At 40.4% G+C, this 22,854-nt stretch overlaps 1 protein-coding gene and 1 pseudogene across 7 annotated transcripts in view; one reads left to right on the forward strand and one right to left on the reverse strand.

Moving 5' to 3' along the window:
• The window catches only part of BABAM2 (BRISC and BRCA1 A complex member 2), a 399,928-nt gene that overhangs the window by 119,282 nt on the left and 257,792 nt on the right, over positions 1-22,854 (forward strand). For all 7 annotated transcript variants that reach the window (XR_013554787.2, XR_013554788.2, XM_060651493.3 and 4 more), the window contains exon 5: positions 5,085-5,279. Coding sequence is in view for 5 of the 7 variants with exons in the window: in XM_060651493.3 (XP_060507476.2) it covers positions 5,085-5,279 (195 nt within the window). In the remaining 2 variants the exon portion in view is untranslated. The remainder of the gene's footprint in view (positions 1-5,084; positions 5,280-22,854) is intronic.
• On the reverse strand, positions 5,776-5,876 carry LOC132672576 (U6 spliceosomal RNA; annotated as a pseudogene).

Genomic DNA, 22,854 nt, shown 5'->3' on the forward strand with positions numbered 1-22,854 from the left:
AAGAAACCTTTGGACATCTAACTTGACTCAAGAGAGTGGAAAGCGCCAACATCCTCCATTGTTAGACCATTTAAAAAATATGTCCTAGAGTTAGGAAGTGATCGCAATCTTGTAATATTTTCTGTGTTCTCCTCTTCTAAACAAAGTGGTTCTAACCACAAATTACCTAAGTAAAAATGGTCATATAGCAATAATGGGAGGATTTTTATCTTGTTGAGCCTATCTTTACCTCCCCTGATGAGGATGTTTTTTGGCTAAGTCATTTCACGGTGAAGTATGCACTGAATGGCCAAAGAGGTCAAATGCATCTCCATGCATTGGGAGATTATATTTTAATGGAAAGGGACTTGTTGGCATATCTTTATGCATTTAACAATTAGGTTGAATTACTTGACATGAATTGAAATTGGTAAGAGATGTTTGCCAGTTTAGATGCTTTTAGAATTTTTCTTTCTTTCTTCTTCTTCTTTTTCTTCTTCTTCTTCTTCTTCTTCTTCTTCTTCTTCTTCTTCTTCTTCTTCTTCCTCCTCCTCCTCCTCCTCCTCCTCCTCCTCCTCCTCCTCCTCCTCTTCTTCTTCTTCTTCTTCTCCTTCTCCTTCTCCTCCTCCTCCTTCTTTTCTTCTTCTTCTTCTTCTTCTTCTTCTTCTTCTTCTTCTTCTTCTTCTTTATTGTGGGATATAGGCTTGTAACTTGCCAAACAGCTAAAGAAAATGATAGAATTGAAAAAAATAGAAGTTGAAGTAACTAAAGTTTTTTCTTTTTGTCCTTGAATAGGGACTTGACTACTTGACCAAGAAATGGAAGGTTGCATATTTTTCCTATTAATGTTTAATGATAATCTCTGGAGGAAATGCACAGCAAGCTACATACTGATCATTTTAAGTTTTATACTGTGTTGTTTTATCCTATTGGTACTTTGTGTTCTTGAGTAGCTCAAAAGGAATTTTCAGAATCTTGAAGTCAAGAGATTTGCCAGTGAAGACTTTGTACTCTTCTTATCAAATCAGTTCATAGTTAGGGCTGCCTTTCATTCACTGTATGATGCTGAAGATCTTACTTTTCTTCTGTTCATCAAGTCTTTATTTGAACTTCCCTTAAGACCTATCTATCCTGTAAATAAAAGAGCATTTTGTGATTTCCCCATTGTCATTTAGTGCCTGTAAATCAACCCATTTAGTAGACCAGATTAATTGTTATCCTTTTAAAGGATGCATTTCTTTACTTTTTTTTTTTCTTTTGATAGACTTTTCTGGTGAGATTAGTTATGGTATTAATGAATGTGACTGTTTGGTATTATATAAATGAAACGTGTCACAGTTTGGAAGATTTACGTAACTCAGTGAATCAGTATTTTCTAAATGACCACATCATGATGGTACAGAATCATATATAAGTAAATGATATGTTTAAAGTGCAGGATAGATGGATGGAATTTGATGTAAGAGTATGAAACATTTATGAATATAGTTTCAGATTCCACATTGTAACTAACCTTTAAGAAACTACCACTTGTTGAGTTTTGGTATAGTATCCAAGAAGAATATATCCAGAATTATTTGTCAAGGCTATTAAAATACTCCTCTCTTTTTAAAGTACATATTCGAGTGAGGTTGGATTTTTTTCATATATTTCAGCCAAAACAACATATCGCAACATTGAATGTAAAAGCAGGTATGAGAATTCAGCTCTTTTATTAAGCCAGACATTAAAGAGATTTGCAAGAATATAAAACAATGCCATGCTCTGTTTTTTTTTTTTGAAATCATAGTGATTTCTTTAAAAAATGTTTTTTTATGTTAACATGTAGTAGGTTTGTTATTTTAACATGAATTAATAAATATTTTTAAAATTTCTCGGTTTTCATATTTAATATAGTAAATGTGATCCCTATAACTCATATAAACAAAAGCTCTTTGGTGTTCTCAGGACTTTTTTTTTAAAGAGTGTAAAAGGTTTCCAAGACCAAAATGTGTAAGGACCTCTGGTGTAGTACTTAAGCAGGGACTTGGAGCCAAATTGCTTAAGTTTGAAATTCAACTTGATTTATTGTTTAATAGCTCTTTGACCTTGGACAAGATATTAAACTACTTTTTGCCTCATGTGTAAAGTGGTTAATATAACTTGTAAGGTTGTGATGTGGATTAACTTGAACGTATGAAAAGTTCTGAGAATTTATATAGCACTTGGCAAGCTATATAATTATCACTTATTGAACATTCATAGTATAATATGTATTCTCTTTCTTGATGCTAAATTTCTAGATTTCTGGAGATTGAGTGTTTTGGGGTATTAACATGGTCTGTTATCAGTAGAGTCCTAGATACCTGCAACCTCTTCTGTAATTCTTTTTCCTCCAAGTCAGTGGTCCTCAGCCTTTCTTGTGCATTCGAATCACCCGGGAAGCTGTGATTAAAACAAACACCCCAATACCCCAGACACACCTGAGATTATCCCACTTGAAACAGAATCTGGAGGTACGGGAGGTGTTTTTCTTGCTCTTCGGTGCTGCTACCAATACCAAGGAAATCGGTAGCATTCCCTTTTCCCCAAATTCCCCAAATATATGATTTAATATTCACATAAAGGATTCTTCGAGCCAGGCACACTCTCGGTAGTACTCCATACCTTGTCAGTACCAGTTAACAGATTCATCTCTGTTCTCCCAGTTGCAACCATCCTATCCTCTGACCATACCTCCCATCCTTCCAGTTCAATCTTTTTAGTGTTTCATCTCCAGCAACTCTTCTATTCGTTCCTATGTTAGTAGGTATCAAGACCATTAGTGTTCATTCAGCCAGTAGCACCGGCTGTGGGATTAACTGCCAGTGTTACTGCCGGACACCTACTGGTTGACCTAATTGGAGGAGCAAACCTCACCCTAATGAGCACCAGCCTACCAGGCTTTTATTTCATTTGTCATTCTCATTCTGCTTACTGTCCTTGGAGTTGTAGTAGCCCTAGTTCAAGCTTATGTATCTTCCCTATTTATTAGTAAGCCTTTCCCCGTGTGATGACACCTAATGAGCCACGAAACGCAGGACCGTTGGTCCTGCCACCCTTTCACTAACCCACCTCCCTTACAGACTTGCTTGGCCTTTTCCTGACTTAACAGCCATGGTCCATAATTGTAATCATTCTTTTGCAAACCCTCTCAGATCTTTTGCCTCTCTTCCTTTCTATTGTGCTTTTCTGGCAAGGTCCCAAGCTTTGTTAAATCTAAATTCCTCTCACTCCACCTTTGCACCCAGGCAACGAAATTTATGCTAATTTGTCTCACTTAAAAACTGTACCTCTAACCCCAGTGGGGCTTTTAGTGCTGTCTGGAATTCCTCCTACATTTTTCCAGTCCATTTATTCTTCTGAATGACTCTTCCAAATGACTGGTTCACACTTCCTTCTCAAACTTCCAACATCATTTCCTTCTTCCTAACTCCCAGCTGGTGACCATCCTTCGTGTTTCAAGGAGAACATATAAGCTCTAAGGAGAGAAGTTGGCCCCAAGCTCCTGTCACCTCACACAACAACCTACCTGTGCTCCTCCTCCTTCACTTGTCTTTTCCTCCTGTTCCTATGGATGGGCTCTCTGTGCTCATTTCTAAAATTTTTTTTTTTTTCAACGTTTATTTATTTTTTGGGACAGAGAGAGACAGAGCATGAACGGGGGAGGGGCAGAGAGAGAGGGAGACACAGAATCTGAAACAGGCTCCAGGCTCTGAGCCATCAGCCCAGAGCCTGATGCGGGGCTCGAACTCACGGACCGTGAGATCGTGACCTGGCTGAAGTCGGACGCTTAACCGACTGCGCCACCCAGGCGCCCCTCTCTGTGCTCATTTCTAAAGCCAGTCCTCTTAGAGATCCCATCCTTATCTACCTGTTGGCTTTCTTCCCTCTTGCTCTTCTGCACCCAGCCCCTTAATGCCCCCCCCCCCTTTTTCTACACGGACATTCCAGCAGGCTACAAACATCTGAGCAGAACTTTCCCTTGACCCCACACTCCTCCCTAGTTACCAGTTTGAATTGTCTATACTAGCTATGTGCACTTTCTACCCATTCTCTCTTAAATGCTTGACAGTCGTACTTTACCTCACCAAAGAGTGCTTTTTGAGGACGCTGTTGATGGGTGTGTCACTGGACCTTACAGTCAACTCTCAGACCTCCTAACTCACTGTGTCAGCACCATTTCACACAAGCTGATCACCTCTTTCTCCTTGTGTCACTCCCTTCACTAGGCTTCCGAGATACATGCTGTTTGGTCCTCAGTAGCATTTATTACTATCTGATGTAGTTCATTGTTTGTTGCTTATTTTGGCCCTCTAAAATGTAAGCTTCTGGAGAGCAAGGGCTTGGTTTGTTTTCTTTACTGCCTAGAACAGTGGCTGAAGCTTAATAATAGGCATCTGATAGCTGTTGTTGAATGAATGAATGAATGAATGAATGTGAGCTTAACAAGGACTGCATGCTTACCAAATCTCTCCCCATTCCCAGCTCCTTTCCTTGTCGTCAGCTCTCACAGCCATTTCCTTTCTCTCTCTCAACCTTGTATTTCCTAACTTATTTTCCCTTTTCCCTACTCCGTTCCTATCATTTCCAGACCAAACCGTCACCGGTGTGCTTGTGTTTCTGTGGGGTTCCAGTGTTTACGGAACATTTATTTATATCTGGCATAGATGCAGATGGTCTGTGGATCTGGGTTGAATGATGTTAAGCATATAATGCTGAATTTATGTGCAGATTGAAAAAACATAAAATTGTAAAAGAATAAGAGGAAATTAAGTCTCCCAGGGCTAAAATGATGATCTTCTAGGGTATCTACGTTTCTCATTTTGTTACTACCCGGCTTCACACTTTACTGTCTGTGCCTCCTTCTAATGGAATTTCTCCTTCATTTTCTGCAAGGATTTTTAGAAGACAAGGAGAAGTCACCAAGCTCAAAAGACCCTTGTAACTTCAGTTCTGAGTTTATGGCTAATTAAGAGTAATCTTAGATTTTCATCACGGTTTTCCTCTGTGTCGATGTGCTGATGGGATGCTGGATGTGTATGAAAATTCCTTTTCAACTGGTCTTTTATTTATGGCTTCTACAGAACCTTGCCTCCTGGAATCCTTCAAATCCTGAATGTCTGTTGCTTGTGGTGAAGGAGCTTGTGCAACAGTATCACCAGTTCCAGTGCAGCCGCCTTCGTGAGAGCTCCCGCCTCATGTTTGAGTATCAGACGTTACTGGAAGAGCCGCAGTATGGAGAGAACATGGAAATTTATGCTGGGAAAAAAAACAACTGGGTAAGGATTTTCGAGAATGGGGAAAAAAGAGCACTTCATCTGTAATAAAATAATCAATTGAGCTATTCATTTATAGTAAACCCCAGCCATTTCCCTAGACAAGCGTGGTTTTAGTTGCCTGCATACTTTCTCATAATTTAGAGTTTGAAGGGACTTGAATGTTCATCTGGTTCATTGTGTTTCTCAAAAGTCATCTCCTGGGAAGTGTGTAAAATTTCGTCTCCCGTCCTCAGAGCCAGGTGTTCACACATCAGAGGTGGAACTTCAGGACCTGCCTGTATAACAGGCCCCCCTGGACTGGGGTCTGGTGCAGGTCACAGAGGCCACGTTTTGAGACACAAGCGTCCCCTCCTTTTCAGTGTAGAACGTGTCAGTGTCCCAGTCAGATCAGAGAGGTCAGTAACTCTGGCGGTAGCTAGCTTGTGTGGAGCCTTTTATCATCTCTTTTTATAATTTTCCTACTTTGTAGGATCTTTTCGTTTTTATATTTAGTTATAAAAGTGGGGACCGCTTCAGGAGCTTGTGTCATCCTTGCCCAGGGGCCATGCTAATCTTCTCTGTATCGTTCCGGTTTTAGTGTTTGTGCTGCCCAGGCATGCCCTGTAGGATCTTTTTAAAATGCAAGTCAGGTCACATCTCTCCTCTGCGCACAACTTTCATCTCTTCTCCCTTTCTCGCGTCGCAAAAGCCCACGTCTTTCCCGTGGACGTGCAGAGGCCCTACGTGCTGCCGTCACCACCGTCCTCTACCCATCCTTGCTTCTCCCGCTTCATCTCTCACTCTCCCACCTAAAACTTTTCAAGTCCAGCCACACTGACACCCTTGTTGTGCTGCACACACACAGGTGCGCTGCTGCCCTGGGGTCTTTGTGTACTTTTCCCTCCTCTGCCTTCTTTCCCCTAGATGTTCTCACGGCTGAACCCTTCCTTTTCGTTTTTCCCCTTGTGTCCTGTTCTCTGCACGCCTGTATTAATAACACTGCCTGTTTTTTTGAAAAGCAGCTTTCTTGACGTATAGTTTCCTTAACCATAAATTCACCTGTTTTAAGTGTACAATTCAGTGATTTATAATACATTTACCAAGTTGAGCAACCATGGTCTGGTTTGAGACTGGTTCCTTCACCCCGGTAAGATCCCTCACACCCATTTATGGGTAGTCCTTTTCCTACCCCAACCCCAGGAACTACTAAACTACTTTGTTTCTGTATAAACTTTCTTTTCATACAGTGGTATCGCACAATATGTAGACTTTTGTGACTGGCTTCTTAGGATGATATGTTTGGGATTCTTCCATGTATCACTGGTTCATGTCTTTTTATGGCTAAGTAATTTTCCATTTTAGATGTGCCGCGTTTTGTTTATCCATTCACCTGTTGATGGACATTTGAGTTGTTTCCACTTTTTGACTATTACTATTATTATTTTGGATGCAAAAAGGTGGTTTTATTAAAGCATGGGGACAGGACCCGTGGGCAGAAAGAGCTGCTCCACTTTTTGACCATTATGAATAATGCTGCTATAAACATTCACATGCAAGTTTTTGTAACACCCCATTTTTAAATCACATCTCACACACCCCCACCTTTACTCTGCTCTACTTTTTTTTTTTTTGCAACTCTTTTTAACATACCACGTGATTAACATGTTGTGTTAATGTATGTTGCTGCATAAAGTAATCGTTCCAGAATGTAGTGGCTTAAAGCAACCACATTTATTATCGTAGTCTTTGTTTGTCAGGAATCTGTGTAGACCCTGTGCTTCAGGGTCTCTCAGAAGCGGAACCCAAGGTGTTGGTCAGGGCTGCAGTCACCTCGAGGCTCAACTGGAGATGGATCCATTCCGAGTTCACTCATGTGGCCGTTGGTACCATTCAGTACCATCCAGGCCATTGGATTGAGGGTCTCGGTTCAGTGCTGGTTGTTGGCCGGGACCGCCCTCAGTTCCTCACCTCTTCGCAAGGCCTCTCCACAGGGCAGCTCATAAGATGGCAGCTGGCTTCACCGGAGCAAGCAAGCAGGAGAGATCAAGAGTGTGTGAGCAAGACAGATGTCATAGTCTCTATAACCTGATCTTGGAAGTGACATCTTATCACGTTTTCTATATTCTGTTAAGTCCAGTCCACACACAGGGAAGGAATTACCCGAGAGTGTGAATACCCGGAACCATTGGGAGACACTTAGAAATAGTCTACCGCACTCATTTATTACGCTTGTTGTTTGTGCGTCTTTCCCCACTGACATGTAGAGTTTCATGAAGGCAAGGATCTTTGCTCTGTTCACTGTTGTATCAGAAACACCTGGAACAGTGCCGACCACATTGTTTACATTCTATAAACATTGTTGAATGAGTGAGTTAATAAAGTTGGGTTTAGTTAAGCATAGAATAACTTGCAGGTTCCCTTCTCTGTGTTTGTTCTTTTAGGTTTCACTTAGCCTTCCTTTTCTTATTAAATATGGCTCCTCCCCTTTTATTCTTCAGCCTTTTCTTAAAGGACGTGTTTCCCAAGGTCTTATGCCATGATTATTGCCTTTGAATCAGTAGGTCTAAAATTTATTCTTGTTGCAAACCATCTTTTTTGTTCTGTCCAAAGTTTAATAAAAAACCTATCTTGCGGGGCGCCTGGGTGGCGCAGTCGGTTGAGCGTCCGACTTCAGCCAGGTCACGATCTCGCGGTCCGTGAGTTCGAGCCCCGCGTCAGGCTCTGGGCTGATGGCTCGGAGCCTGGAGCCTGTTTCCGATTCTGTGTCTCCCTCTCTCTCTGCCCCTCCCCCGTTCATGCTCTGTCTCTCTCTGTCCCAAAAATAAATAAAAAACGTTGAAAAAAAATTAAAAAAAAAAAAACCTATCTTGCTTATTTTATTGTGGTAAAAGACACATCAAATTTAATTTACCATCTTCACCATTTTTAACTATACGGTTTAACAGTGTGGAGTATATTTGCCTTGTTTTGCAACGGATTTCTAGAACTTTTTCATCTTATAAAACTGAAACTCTATACTCATTAAGTACCAGTTTCCTTTCCTTCTAGCCCTTGGCAACTGCCTTTCTACTTTCTGTTTCTATCATTCTGAGTCTTTTAGATTCTTCAAATAAGTGGAGTCATGCAGCATGTGTCCTTTTGCGACTGGCTTATTTCATTTAGCATGGTGTCTCTGAGGTTCATGCAGCTTGTAGTATGTTTAAATTGCATCCCTTTTTAAGATCGCATAGTGTTCCATTGTAAGTATGTACACATTTTGTTTATCCATATACCCGTTGATGGACTTTATGTTGCTTCCACCCCTTGGCTATTGTGAATAAAGCTGTATTGTATAAGGGCGTGCTCATATCTTTTCACTGCTTTGAATTCTTTTGATTATATCCCCAAGGGTGGCATTGCTGGACCATCTTGCTAATGTTATCTTTAAGTCTTGAAAAACCTCCTTACTGTTTTTCATAAAGGCTGCACCGTTTTCAGTTTCCATCAACATTGCGGAGTGTAAGGTTTTAAACTATTGGTTATTTTGAAATTTGAATCTGTTCACGTGGATAGTAAGGAAAACTTTGTTGAAGTTAGTTTATCCTCTAGTCCTAGCATTTCTTCTTATTGAGTAATCATCATATTTCTCTTCTCAAAAACAGATGTTAGGTTAATTTGGCATGACTTCTTGGTGAACCAGTGTTGTCTTTAGTGCTGATAGACTCATTTGAAAATGAGAATCACTTCAGACTTTAGTTTTTTTTAGTCTTTAGTTTTTAGGATTTTCCTTCCCACCCAATTCACCCTTTGAATATTAACGCTGAATTTAAATATATCTAGTTTTATGGCACCTTTTCTGATCCAAAAAGTTTTTAAATTATAGTTGACCTTTAATCAACACGTAGTTAAGGTCACCGTCTTTCTTCCCCTCCCCCCATGCAGTCACAAATCTGTGTGTAACTTTGGACTCCTCCAGAACTTAACTACTAATAGCCTCCTGTTGACCAGAAGCCTCACTGCTAACATAAACAGTCGATTAACACATACTTTGTATGTTATATGTATTATGTACTGTATTCTTATGATGAAGTAAGCTAGAGAAAAGAAGATATTAAGAAAATCATAAGGAAGAGAAAATACATTTATAGTCCTGTACTGTATTTATTGAAAAATATCTCCATGTAAGTGGACCCATGCAGTTCAAACCTGTGTTCAAGGGTCAACTGTGTATTCACTGGGTCAGCTAATACTCGACTTGTAGTCCATGTAGCTATTGGAGTTTAAATTCATTTAAAGCAGCTAGACAGTTTGAATTTATAGTGTTTTAAAAACTTTGTATTTAATGTTTCTGATTCTCCATTCTTCACTTAAAAAACCTACTACTGCTCTACTCACCCCAGTTTATTTTGATTTATTATTGAGTACTTTGTAAGCATTAGGGCAATGGGTATGGATTTAGGGAAAGTAAAGAAACTGAGAATCCCATGACAAGGCAAGGTGGGTAGTTAGAGGTCAAGCTTACAGCAGAGCAGACCTAGAGAAGGCCTAGTAGAAGTGGGAGCTGAGACTATAAAATAAATATATAGGCATATGAGTTAGTTACTGGTCAAGGAACAGAATATAAGGTGTCTTGAGGGATGAAACACACTGAAGTTTGGCATACTGGTTTAGGAATGCATTAAAGGGCAGTCTGCTAATGGAATCCAAAACTAGACCAAGAATCTGGACAATAAACACAAGGCCCTGGCAGAAAGAAAGGAACTTGATTTTGAGCCAAGATTTTTTGAATCAGGGATTGTATGAGTTTCCTATTGCTACTGTAAAAAATTTCTATAAACTTGGTGGCTTAAAACTACACAAATGTATTATGTTCTAGTTCTGGAGGTCAAAAGTAGGAAATGGGTCTCCATGGGCTAAAGTCAAGGTATTGGCAAGGCTGTGTTCCATTTGGAGATGGAACACAGTCTCTACAGGAGACTGTTTCAGGGTACTTAAGAAACTGGCAGATATGCTCTCAGATATCTCTGAGATACTATGGAGAAGCAGAAAGATCTTAGAAGACTGCAGAAAGAAAAAACATTCTGTTGATTTTTAAAAGAAATGACACTCAGGTCTTTAATGACACTCGGGATGATTTGCAGACATTTACATAAGAACGCAATAGTCTGTTGGAACAAAAGTTGGGTAACCAAGAAATAGTCATGGCAATTTGTTTTATCCTTTTAAGGAAGGTGGATGTCATTGACTTAGATTATCTCATTTTTCTTTTTTTTTTAAATTTTTTCAATGTTTATTTATTTTTAAGAGACAGAGTCACAACCTGAGTGGGGGAGGGGCAGAGAGAGATGGAGACACAGAATCCGAAGCAGGCTCCAGGCTCTGAGCCCAGCTCGCGGGGCTCGAACTCATGAGCCGTGAGATCATGACCTGAGCCGAAGTCAGACGCTCAACCAAATGAGCCACCCAGGTGCCCTTCATTTTTCATTCTCCCTTAATATTCTACTGACAGTATGTTCCTTTCTTAGGCATTTGAATATGTGGAAGAACTACACCTAAAAGATTGGATATAACTCTTGTCAGCCATCAGGTCTCTTGTGGAATGTCACAGGGATTCTCTTTTGGGCCTATTTTCTCACTGTTTTATTAGGACATTGAAAGGCATGCTTTTCAGGCTTTCTCATAACACAGAGTTTGAAAAGGTGGTTGCTCTGAAAGACTACAGAATCTATTTAAAATTATTTTTAGGCACTGAATGCTGTACCGGCCCCACAAGATGCAATTTTAATAGGGCTAAGGCAGTGCAGGACTGATGTACATTTATGGAAAGTCTGCTCTGCTAGTTTTGGGCTACAAGGGCTGTATACCAGCCACAGCTTTTGCTCTTGAAGGTGTTAAAATCCAATTGAGAAGGCTCCGTACATATTTGTGAAAAATGAAGGAGCAGTGCCGGATAGATGGTCTCAAGTGGAAGTAGAGCCTGTGTAAGAATTTAGAAGACCCTACCACTGAGGAGCGGAGTGACTGTGGAAAGCTGTCACTGATGAACTGGAACTGGCCAAGCCCACAAGGGATGGTGGGCACAGCATGATAGGTAGAGGAGGTCAGTGAATGGTTGGAGAACTTAGGGGCATGACATACATGGGGAACAAGAATTGTAAGCACACATTCTGGTTTACTGGTCAGTAAATCCGATCTGTTATCACTTAGTGTAATACTGAAGCATGAAGACTTTTGTATGAAATACATTGATGTTTATTAATTAAAACATTAATATTAATATGCTCTCTAACTAAACCACCATAAGATTGATACATTCTTCCTGGCCTAAATATAAGTCCCTTTATTTTGGTTCTCCTGATCCGACCGTCCATCTGATAAGTACCCTCTGTAATGAATCCAAGAGTATATGTAAGTATTTAATACCTTTGGATTACAAGATCCTGTATTCTTTTGAGAGGATGGTGACTGCTTGCCTTCACCGTTGTCGTCATTGAATTTTTCTTTCTGCCACATAATTTACATTCTTAACTTTCCATTTCTGTTCTTAAAGTGTGAGACTCTTAAAAACCTGAGATGTCTCCTCCATTTTATTGTCATCTGGCAAAAAGAAAATTTCAGTAGCCATGTAGAAGAGGGAGAGGGTTCTAATCTCTCATCAACATTCTGGCAAGTCTGATAATTTGAAATACAGTGTTCCCTCCATATCACCTCAAAGATGATCTCCACCCCCCCCCCCCAAACTTCCATTTAGAAGGTTTCAGCAAGTGCACACTTGGAGGTAAACATTTGAAAGAAAACCAACAAAAACCCTCTGCTCTTTGCCTTTGTCTTTTTATGAAGCCATTTCTCTTATTGCCTTGCCCATCTCCTTTAATGAATGAGTAGATGTTAGTTTTGAACATTGCATTCTTTGTCTATGGTGGTTTTGTAATTTTTAGTAAACACTTTTTTTAAATCTGGAGAAAACAGAGGATACATTGGAATGTAAGCTTATATGTTCAGAATAAACAATTCTTTTTTTTTTTTTTTTTTTTTTTTTAATTTTTTTTATTTTTGGGACAGAGAGAGACAGAGCATGAACGGGGGAGGGTCAGAGAGAGAGGGAGACACAGAATCGGAAACAGGCTCCAGGCTCCGAGCCATCAGCCCAGAGCCTGACGCGGGGCTCGAACTCACAGACCGCGAGATCGTGGCCTGGCTGAAGTCGGACGCTTAACCGACTGCGCCACCCAGGCGCCCCAACAATTCTTTTTTTTTTAAAAAGTTTATTTACTTATTAGAGAGAGGGGTGGGGGGAGGGACAGAGAGGATGAGAGAGAGTCCCAAGCAGCTCTGCACTGTCAGCACGGAGCCCAGCGTGGGGCTTGAACTCACAAACCGTGAGATCATGACCTGAGCCGATATCAAGAGTCAGATGCTTAACTGACCGAGCCACCCAAGCATCCCCAGAATAAACAACTCTTATATGTGCCTGCATGGTCAGAGTTTTTTTTTAAGGTTTGTTTGTTTGTTTATTTATTTATGACTATAAATTCACAAGAGGGTATAAAATAGTAGAGAGATCTTGCATACCCTTCAATGAGTTTCCTCCAGTGGTTACATTTTACATAATGATAGTAAAGTATGGAAACTAAGAAATTGACGTTGGTACAATGTATGTGTTTGCCATTTTACCACATGCATCATTTCCTGTAACTACCACTGCAGTCAAGAGGCAAAACTATTCCTCACCACAAAGATCTCCCTTCTGCTACCTCTTTAAGCAGAGTTAGTGTTAAGATTAGAATTTTAATTTTGATGAATGCCACAACATAAGCCACAGGTATAAAATCATATATACTGTTTTGATACAGTATATCAAAATAAAGGTACATTATACATTTTCTCATTGGCTAAAGCCTAAGGTCTCATTTTAAATTATGTATATTGACTGCCTTGTCGGTATTTCCTGCATGGGTCTGTTGTGTCTAAAGAACCAGTGTTTGTTAACTTTAACAAAGCACCATAAAGAAGTTTGTGAATTTTTCTTTGACTTCTAATTCCCAGAACTCAAAGTTAGTTATCGTACCTCATATTTTTATCAAAGACATTTTTCTTTCCTGCTATGAAATGAATGTTTTGAGATGTTCTGCAACCACTTATTTTCACATAGTTTACATATTAAAGAATACCAGTGGGTGATCTGTGAGATAAAAGTTTTTTGGCAACAGATTTTTTTCCTTTTGTGGGTATTTTCTTAATAATGGCATATACTTACATAATGGAGAATGTGAAGCAATTATTATTTTTTTTTTCGTTATTATAGTTGACCCCAAATGCCAGTAAGATTTTAGGAATCTATGGCTTATAAATTAAACTCTGGCAGCATTTAAAACTACCGTGCAGAAAAGAAAGGAGCTGTTCTAGGAGGAGCTCCTCATTTGAGTTAATGACCTAGGCTTCTGTCATCTCATCCTGCTGTGATGTTACATTTGAAGGGAGAGTATGTGAGCAGTGTTAAAAAATAAACAAGGATATTAAAACTTTTGAGAGTTCATTTGAGTAAACATCACCTCGACGTGGTTAGGAGCATTCTACTGACAAAAGCTAGGGGCAGGGTTTTTGTAGAGAAGACACTGAAGCAAAGCAGGGAATTTGGCTATAGCCTAAGTGCTCGAATTATCTGGGAAAGCCTAGTTGGCTCTTTGTGACTGATTGTTCCTGCTAATTTTGAGGCATTTCTAGGAAATGACTGGCTGAGATTCCAGTTTGCTTAAGTCACCTACCAAGGTGTTAGAACCAGCTCAGTCTAATGGCCTCCTTGTTTGGTTACTTTTATAGCAGTATGTGTTGGAGTTTCAGGTCCTTCTGGGCAGAGGCCATTTGGAAGTGTGTTGGAGAGAGAGTGATCTGAGAGGTGGGAGCTTCAGATTCTAATCCTGTCATTAGTTTTGTATACGTGTGACTGTAGATTTTCTCTTTGTCACTTTCCTGGAGTAACTTCCCTGTCACCCAGCCTTGGGACAAAGGTAAATTAGATCCTGTGCATAGGAAGCAAACAGAATTGAGCAAACATGGGGTTATGTAATACACAGTATTGTTATTATTAGCCTTCTTTTGTAAATAGTTGAAATGAATTATGATAGTAGAGGCTCAATACATTCTAGGTTAGTGATTGTTCCTGTATTGTCTCTGAATATGCTGTTCATCATAAAGTACCATATGTGGACCAGTAGAAGTTGATGCCACTAAGATGTAGGTAAGGAATGGAAAGCAAGGTGAGAGGGAAAATTAGTTTTTAAATTTTTTTTTTTAACGTTTGTTTATTATCGAGAGACAGACACAGAGCGTGAGCAGAGGAGGGGCAGAGAGAGGGGGAGACACAGAATCCGAAGCAGGCTCCAGGCTCTGAGCTGTCAGCACAGAGCCTGACGCGGGGCTCGAACTCACAAACTGCGAGATCATGACCTGAGCCGAAGTTGGTCTCTCAACCAACTGAGCCACCCAGGTGCCCCCAAAATTAGTTGTTAATAGAGACAGAGGTGCTTATGTTTCCGGGAGCAGTTCTGATGGCATTCGGAGCAGAGGAGAGCACATTGCAGGGTGTCAGGAATGCAGGTGGAGAAAACAAAGTAGGGACAGTAGGTTTAGGCAGCATTTGGTGGAGGAAAAAACGAATCATCTGGAAGAGGCAGTGGGGTCCCATGATCACTCCCCACTGACCGGACGACAGGTGTCAGCCTTCCTGTTAGGAACGTTTGGTGGCTTAAGCAGATCTTCAGGTATTTGTGACAGAGAGAATCTAACTTAACGTGGAGGTTAGTATTGGAAAAATGTCTAGAACGGTTCGGCCCAACATGAGAGCTGCCAGCCAGCCATACACACGTGGCTGTTGAGCACCTGCAGTGTTTTTCGGAACTGGGATGGAAGCAGATGCAAGGTATAAACCAGAATTTGAAGAACTTCGTACCCCAAAATGATCTCATTAATAATTTTTATATTGATTGCATGTGGAAATGGGAGTGTTTTAGATATATTGGGATATGGCATTAAAATTGATCTTGCTTGTTTCTTTACCTTTTTATTTTTATTATTTTATTTTATTAAAAAAATTTTTTTTAACGTTTATTTATTTTTGAGACAGAGAGAGACAGAGCATGAACGGGGGAGGGTCAGAGAGAGGGAGACACAGAATCTGAAACAGGCTCCAGGCTCTGAGCTGTCAGCACAGAGCCCGACGCGGGACTCGAACTCACGGACCGCGAGATCATGACCTGAGCCAAAGTCGGCCGCTTAAACGACTGAGCCACCCAGGCGCCCCTCTCTTACCTTCTTAGATGTGGCTATTAGAAAATACTAAAAATCTTACACATGCATGTGTAGCTTACATTTGTGTGTTATGTCTCCCTTCTCTTGGATAGCACTGGTCTAGAATGGTGGAAGAGGAGGGCCAGAGTGCTCCGAGGGGGATCAAAATATCTGGAGGGTCAGAAAGCGCGTGGCCCTTTTACCTTGGCCATGAGGATGGAGTAGGTGTTCTGGTGATGCTCGTCAGCAGGGGATCCTTCTCTCATAATCGTCTTTCAATTTATTCTGCTTGGGAGTTATGCCCTGGCGGCACTTGACTTGGAGACAGGGATAAACTTGTGCTCCTTTGAAAAGGGTGTGGTGTGGGTATCAGCTGTGTTACACACACTTCTAGGAAGTGACAGATTTGTTTGTTTTTGTTTTTAACCACATGGAACTATTATGAGTTGAACATTATTTAAAATAAATGAACCCATGACCAGGGCTCACATTTTTATTGTTTTTGTAATGGATTTGTTATATCGAATTCTGACCTGGATGTCAGTAGGAGTACTTGGGATCTTGCCCTCAGTAGTGATCTTGCCCTCAATCTGATCTTGCCCTCAGATTTTGACTTGATTCCTAAGAAGTGGTATGTGTGTGCCTCTAAATTACTTTATACCTGTAGACATTAAAGGTGAGTGTGAATAGCTTTTTCAGTTTTACTGACATTTGAAAGGAATTTTATTTTATTTTTTAAATAATAGAACTGTCAGTAGGAAGTTCACATTTCTTTTAGCAGCAGGATGCATTAAGTGGAGAAAACCTGGTTTTATGGAAGCAGATGAAGCACAGAGGAAATCCTTTCCATTTCCTTTGCCTGTACCTTGGAGAGCAGTGTGTGAGGAAGGACGGGGATCGTGCCACGTGCCTCTGTTTGGGAGGCCACTTGTTTGTTCTGAAATCTTGGGTGCCTTGCCCCGTTTCCTAGGTGGCCACTTAGATGTAGGGAGCACCCTTTGCACAGATTTCTCAGCGTAAAAGGGTCTGCAGGGGACATCAGAGAACCAGCTGCCCAGGATTTTTTTTTTTTTTTTTTTTGAGTAGGCTTCATGCCCAGCGTGGAGCCCAGCACAGGGCTTGAACTCACAACGCTGAGATCAAGACCTTGGCTGAGATCAAGGGTACGACGCTTAACTGACTGAGCCACCCAGGCGACCCTTCCCCGAGTTTTTAATGCTTTTTTCCCGTGTAGTAAAAGGGAAAAGGTGAAGGATCCTGTGTTCGAAGTGTTCTGTGAGACAACCCCTCAGATCGTCTTATGGCTTTGGGGGAGAGTGCACATAACTTAATACCCCCACTCCTAAAAGGTTTCCTAGTTTTTCAGTTATTTCTAGTGAATTTATGGTGTCCCTAGCTGTTTTACTGTGAAGAACTCTGGAGGTAGTGTTGATTAGTTCAGAAGGCGCATAAACCAAACAGAATTCTTGCCTGGGAATGTGGAGATGGAACTGAGAGAGTGAGCCTAGCCTCCTTGTGAGTAACTGGTGTGTCACATGTAAATTTTTTCTCATATTATCTAGTCAAAGGAATGAGAAAGTGGTAGTTGGAGAGAAAGATGAAGCATAGAGTAGAGATAAGACCAGGACAAACAGCTCAAGGTGTTCAAGTCTCTCGAACTGAGGCTGGGCTGCGTTTTAGCCTTAGATTCCATGAGAAACCTCAGATCCTTGTAAGAAATTATCTTTCATTTGCTCAGTGAGTTTGAAATGGAACTCTGTTACCTAAAATGAGGAGTCCTAACTCCATGACTTCCACAGGATCCAGTGAATATCTGTCAGAACATCACATCATAATATTTTGTTTGTCTAGTCAAAATAGACTTTAAGCTCCATGAGGACAGAGGCTGTATTTTGTTTGTCTTAAGATCTCCATCACCTAACCTGGCACTTGGCACAGTAGGTGTTCAGTAAATGTTTGTTGAATGAATGAATGAATGAATGAATGGATGGATGGATGAGTGAAGGCATGAATTAGGAGCATCTCATTATGCACACTTTGGACTGTAAATTTCTTTTTAAAAGTTTTTGAGTGAATAATATATTCATATTGTTGAAACATCAAAATCTGTTAAAAGATATGTAGGGAAAAGTCTCTCTCCCATCATTGTCCAATATCCACCCAAATCAGGACCGCCTTCCTTTCCTTTTCCATCCCACGTAAGCACTGCTATAGCTTTCTTCTAGTGTACCTTTTCAGAGTTCCTTTATGCGCGTAGAAGCAAATACAAATACAGACACTTGTATATACACACACATTCCCCCCTTTTAATGCAAGTGGTAACATATATCACACACCGTGCTTGGCAGCTTTGCTCTTGACTTGATACAGCTCCGAGTTTCTTTCCTGAATAAGCACATAGAGAGCACCTTCATCCTTGTACCCGTCATCCTCGTACCTGCCGTTTTGTGTGTGTTCAAGTATGTCTGTAAGGTAAATAATTAGAAGAGGAATGGCTGGATCAAGGTTTATGTGTGTTTATAATTTTGTCTGTAAAATGCCCTCCATGCAGTTCATTCTAGTTTATTAACCCAGCAGCAGTACATAACGGTGGTTGTTTCTCCACACTGTTGCCAACAGCGTATTAACATATTCGAAGATTTCTGTCAAGCCCCACTTTGCAGAATGGCCTGGTAGCTCCTCTTGGACTAACCCTTCCACAAGTAACAGCTGTAAGCTCTGGGCAGAACATAAAGCCCTGTGCCTCAAGGTGCTGGGTAGTGATTGAAAGCAGTCAGATACCGGATGGGGGTTGATACTTGGAAGAGGCAAAGGCAGAGCTAACAGGACAAAATCAAAACATCTAACATACATGAATGTGGAGTCCCGGAAAGAGAGGAGAGGAGAAAAAGAGGGAGCAGGGAAATATTTGATGAAATAATGCCTAGGTATATCCAAGTATGGCAAAAGACCTACATTTACAGATTCAAGAATCTCAACAAACCCTAACTAACCAAGACAAATGCAAGTCAGAATACTGAAAACCACACATAAAGGGAAAATCTTAAGTGGTCACAGAAAACTGACACTTTATTTGTAGGTGAGTAGTGAACTTGAGTCAACGCTGACTTTTCATCAAAAACAGCGGAGGTGAGAACACAGTGCAGCGACATCTATGACGTGCTTGATGGATTTCTGCCAAGCTGTTTGGTAAAAAATGATAATTTGTATTCCTTTTGTTATGAATAAAGGTATGCATTTTTTCATGTTTCAGACTATATTTCTTTTCTGTATATTCTTTGCTTGTTTTTCTTGGGGTTTTCATCTTTTTTTTTTTTTTTTTTTTCATTAAGGTCATTAGCTTTTTGTGGTAGAGTCACAAAGACATTTTCCTCTGTCAGTTGTCTTTTGACTTCGCTGATGGTGGTTATTTGCCATCCATGAAATCTTTCTATTCAGGCTGTCAAGCTTATTTGTCTTTTCCCTTTTGGGTTCTGAATTTGGAGTCGGATTTCAAAGGCATTCCCTACTGCAAGGTTATAAAGATACTCATCAGTGTTTTCCTCCTTAAGGTTTCAGCTTTTACACTGAAATTCTTAATCTACTTGGGCTTTATCCTCATATATGATATGAGATGTGGATCTAACTTTATTCCTAGATGACGATGCAGTTGTCCCACTTCACCAATCATAACACTAAATGTATTTGGCTCATTTCTGGACCTATTTTCTGTTTGATTTAGCTACAGTATTACCCTGCTGTAATTACTGTGTTCTCACTCTCCGGTGTAGTTAGCCCTTCTGCTTTGCTTCTTTGAAGTTTTCCTAGCTGGTATTAATTGCTTATTTTTCTGTGGGGTCTAAGGACCTGGCTTTCTAAGAGTTCCCTCAGAGTAATGAGCCCCAAAGTGTAGACAGAGTTTTCACAGGTTGTAATTTATAAGAGCATTATTTTGATGAGTTTCTGAGTCGCTCCCTAGATGATAAGCTATAAGAGGGCAGGGGCCATGTCTCTTTTCCTCATTATATTTGCAGTACCTAATATAGGGCCTGACACATTTTAGGCTCTTAACCCATAGTGATGAATGGGGAATGAATCTTGAGCTCTGACTCTTTATTGCTCTCTCAAAGGCTGTAGGCAAGTTTCTTGACTGTTTTAGGCCTAAATTTTCTCATTTCTAAAATAGGAACAAGTGAATTATATCTATAGAACAGGGTTTTGGGATAATTAAATAATATAGCTTAGAAAACATTTGGTAAAGAATGAGATGTTATGAAATCCTCGTTAGACTGGCTTTGGCTTTCCTTTTCACGTGCAATGAGTAATTACGCATTTGCCAAGGAATAGTCTCCAGACTTAGGCTATTGGTTGTCAGAGTCCATTTGAAGAATCACCATCAGACTGTCATCCTATTAAAGTTGTAGTCCTTCTCCTCCTCCTCCTCTTCCTCTTCTTCCTCCCTCTCCTCTTCCTCCTCCTCCTCCTCCTTTTTTGATGTTTATTTATTTATTTTGAGAGACAGAGAACACAAGCAGGGGAGGAGCAGAGAGAGGGGGAGAGAGAATTTCAAGACGGATCTGTGCCATCAGCGCAGCACAGGGCTCAATCTCATGACCCATGAGATCATGACCTGAGCTGAAATCAAGAGTTGGGCGCCCAACCGACTGAGCCATCCGGGTGCTCCAAAGTCATAGTCATTCTTGAGTGTTTCTTAGCTTTTAGCTGTCTAAGTGATAGAAGCAGTCAATTTCGGATGACAGCTTGTTTGTTGACAAAGGAACAACCTCTCAGAAAGGAAGTCAAATTTCCCTTTACATAGTAACCTGGGTTTGGAGCCCATTCTGCACAAGACGTCTGCCTGTCACTACCTGTCACATGACATAGCCGCTATTACCAGAAGAAAAGTTAGATTTAATAAATTGCCAAAACTCATAGTCTTATTAGTTTAAGTTACTTGCCAGTGTACTACAACTTGAAAAAAAAGGAAGGATGCACATATTTATTGCTAAGCTGGGGAAATTGCCATGAAGGCAGTTGGCAGAACGGCTGACATTTTCACAGTCAGAGGTCAGATAATTTTCTACATCTATCCAAGAGAAGGTTTGACCAAGGACTGACAAAAAAATCAAATTATTCTGTTCACTTGGCTGCATCTAAATGTCTCATTTTCAGCTTACAGGAAAGATTGCTATGGAAGCAATCTTTGACGTGACAACAGCGTGACCGTAAATTGCTTGAATAACTGTTGGAACTTCGAATATAAAAACACAGAAAAAGTCATCTGAGGTAGAACTCAGAAAGGATTTTTCACTTATGGTTTACTCCTTATATAATTTATGGTTCAAATTTTATATTAAGGTATGTTTTAAATCAGCATTTACTTAGTTACACAGAAAGAGATGATGTCCAGGTCACAAGGAAAGTCAGTGGCAGAACTGAAAGCTGAATTCTTGAGTTGTAGTTTCCAGCACTTCCAACCCTGTGAGAAACAAGTGCTAAGTTTTCTTTATTCTCTCAATGGCAAAATAAAGACTGTACGGTCAGCTTGAAAGTTGGAGATCAAAAAACACTTTCTGCGGTTTCCAGAGAACCAAATTTCCTTTCACAGTCTCGAGTTTCTCGTGTTGCGAATTTAGTTGTGCAAATCAGCCCATTGCTGATAAACACAAACTCCTCTTAGTCCTTGGATCCACATGCCTTTTATTATTAATTTAGTCGTGTAAATCAGTCTTTTGCCAATAAACATAAATTTATATTAGCTCTAGGATCAACATTTTGAGAGGGGATAAAGTAGGGATTGTCTGAGCGTTTTAAAAGGAATGTTGGTCTAAAATAGCTGGTAGAATAAAAATATATTGTACAAACTAAAATAGGGCAAAAGAGCTAAAATGCAGTGGATGGACTAAAATAACTAGCAGTTCACATGAGTCCAAGTGCTAAATACGTAATTATATTTCCCATTACCTTATATGTACAAGACTTGTTTTAATTTTTAAATCGTACATTTTATTCCTTTCATTGTTTTTTTTCCCCTAAATATAGATGAGCCATTGGGTGTAACAATGTGAACATTTTGAGATCGCCATTTTAACTTGGCTATTGCCATTTTAACAATGGCTATTTATTGATTGGTTTGCTTCTCTAAACTGAAAATGAAGATGAGTTGAGTTTGATTTATTATTGTCTATCCAGCCACCTCCCTTCCCCAACCTCTTCTAATCCCTTAGTACTTCTAAAAAACCTCTCTCAACATCCCCAGAAATGACCTACCCAATGTTCCACATAGATGAAGTAGTCACTTTAGTGTTCACTAATTTTATGAGCGATTGTTGCACGTCCTCCTGGGGTTAGGAAAAGAGAGTTTCTGCATGAGCTTTGATCAGTATTAGTACTTGTTTGCTCCAGTAACATTGTCCTTCTTGTTCTTTCTTGAACATCTAGGGCCGCATCACCCCTTTTTATACTTCTTGTTTTCCTTGCCTGGGATGTTTTTCCCCCACATCCCACATGATTTTCTTCCTCACCTCTTTCACGGCTCTGCTCAGTTGTTACCTTGTCAGATTATTCTATAAAGAAGCTATACTTAACCGTCTGAGAGTTTTGAGCAAAGGGGGATCGTGATCTGACTAATGTGTTAAAAGGGTTGCTGTGTGTATGGCGATGGAAGCAGACTGCTGGCAAACAAGGGCTGAGGCAGTTGGGGGTGATTGCAACCGTCTAGGCTAGAGGTAGCTGTGGCTCAGATCACGTGGTTGTGTGGTGGCGAGAAGGGGTTGGGGCTGAGGATCTCTTTTGAAGGTAGAATCAGCAGGATTTGCTGCCACCTTGGATGTAGGACATGCGAGAAAGAGAGGAGTCAAGATCTTGAGGTTTTTTGGCCTGAGGGATTGAAAGAATGGAATTGCCGTTTACTAAAATGAAGAATAAATATCAAAGGAAGGAAACCAAGGGTTTGGTTTTACTCACGATCGTTGGATACATGAAACAAGTTAGGAAAAGGTCTGGGCAGAGATAGAAAATTTGGGAATCATCAGCATATAAAAGGTATTGAAAATCTTGAGCCTGGATGAGATCACCAAGGAAGTGTCAAGGAAGGTGAGAGATCTTGATCTGAGCTGTGGTGGTGTGCACCAGAGTTCAGAGGCCAGGAGACCGTAGGGGAGGCCAATGAAGTAAAGAAGAACCAAGAGAGTGGGATCCTGGAAACAAAGGGAAGAATGTAAGGAGTAATAATCAGCTATGTCAAAATGCCGCAGAGAGAACAAGTAATAAAATGGGGACAGAGAGATGACCATTGGGTTTGGCAGTGGGGAGGTCATTGGTGACCCTGATGGGCTGTGGGGGTTGGCTG

This window comes from Panthera onca, chromosome A3 (genome assembly GCF_046562875.1).
Source record: "Panthera onca isolate mPanOnc1 chromosome A3, mPanOnc1 haplotype 2, whole genome shotgun sequence".
NCBI lineage: Eukaryota > Metazoa > Chordata > Mammalia > Carnivora > Felidae > Panthera > Panthera onca.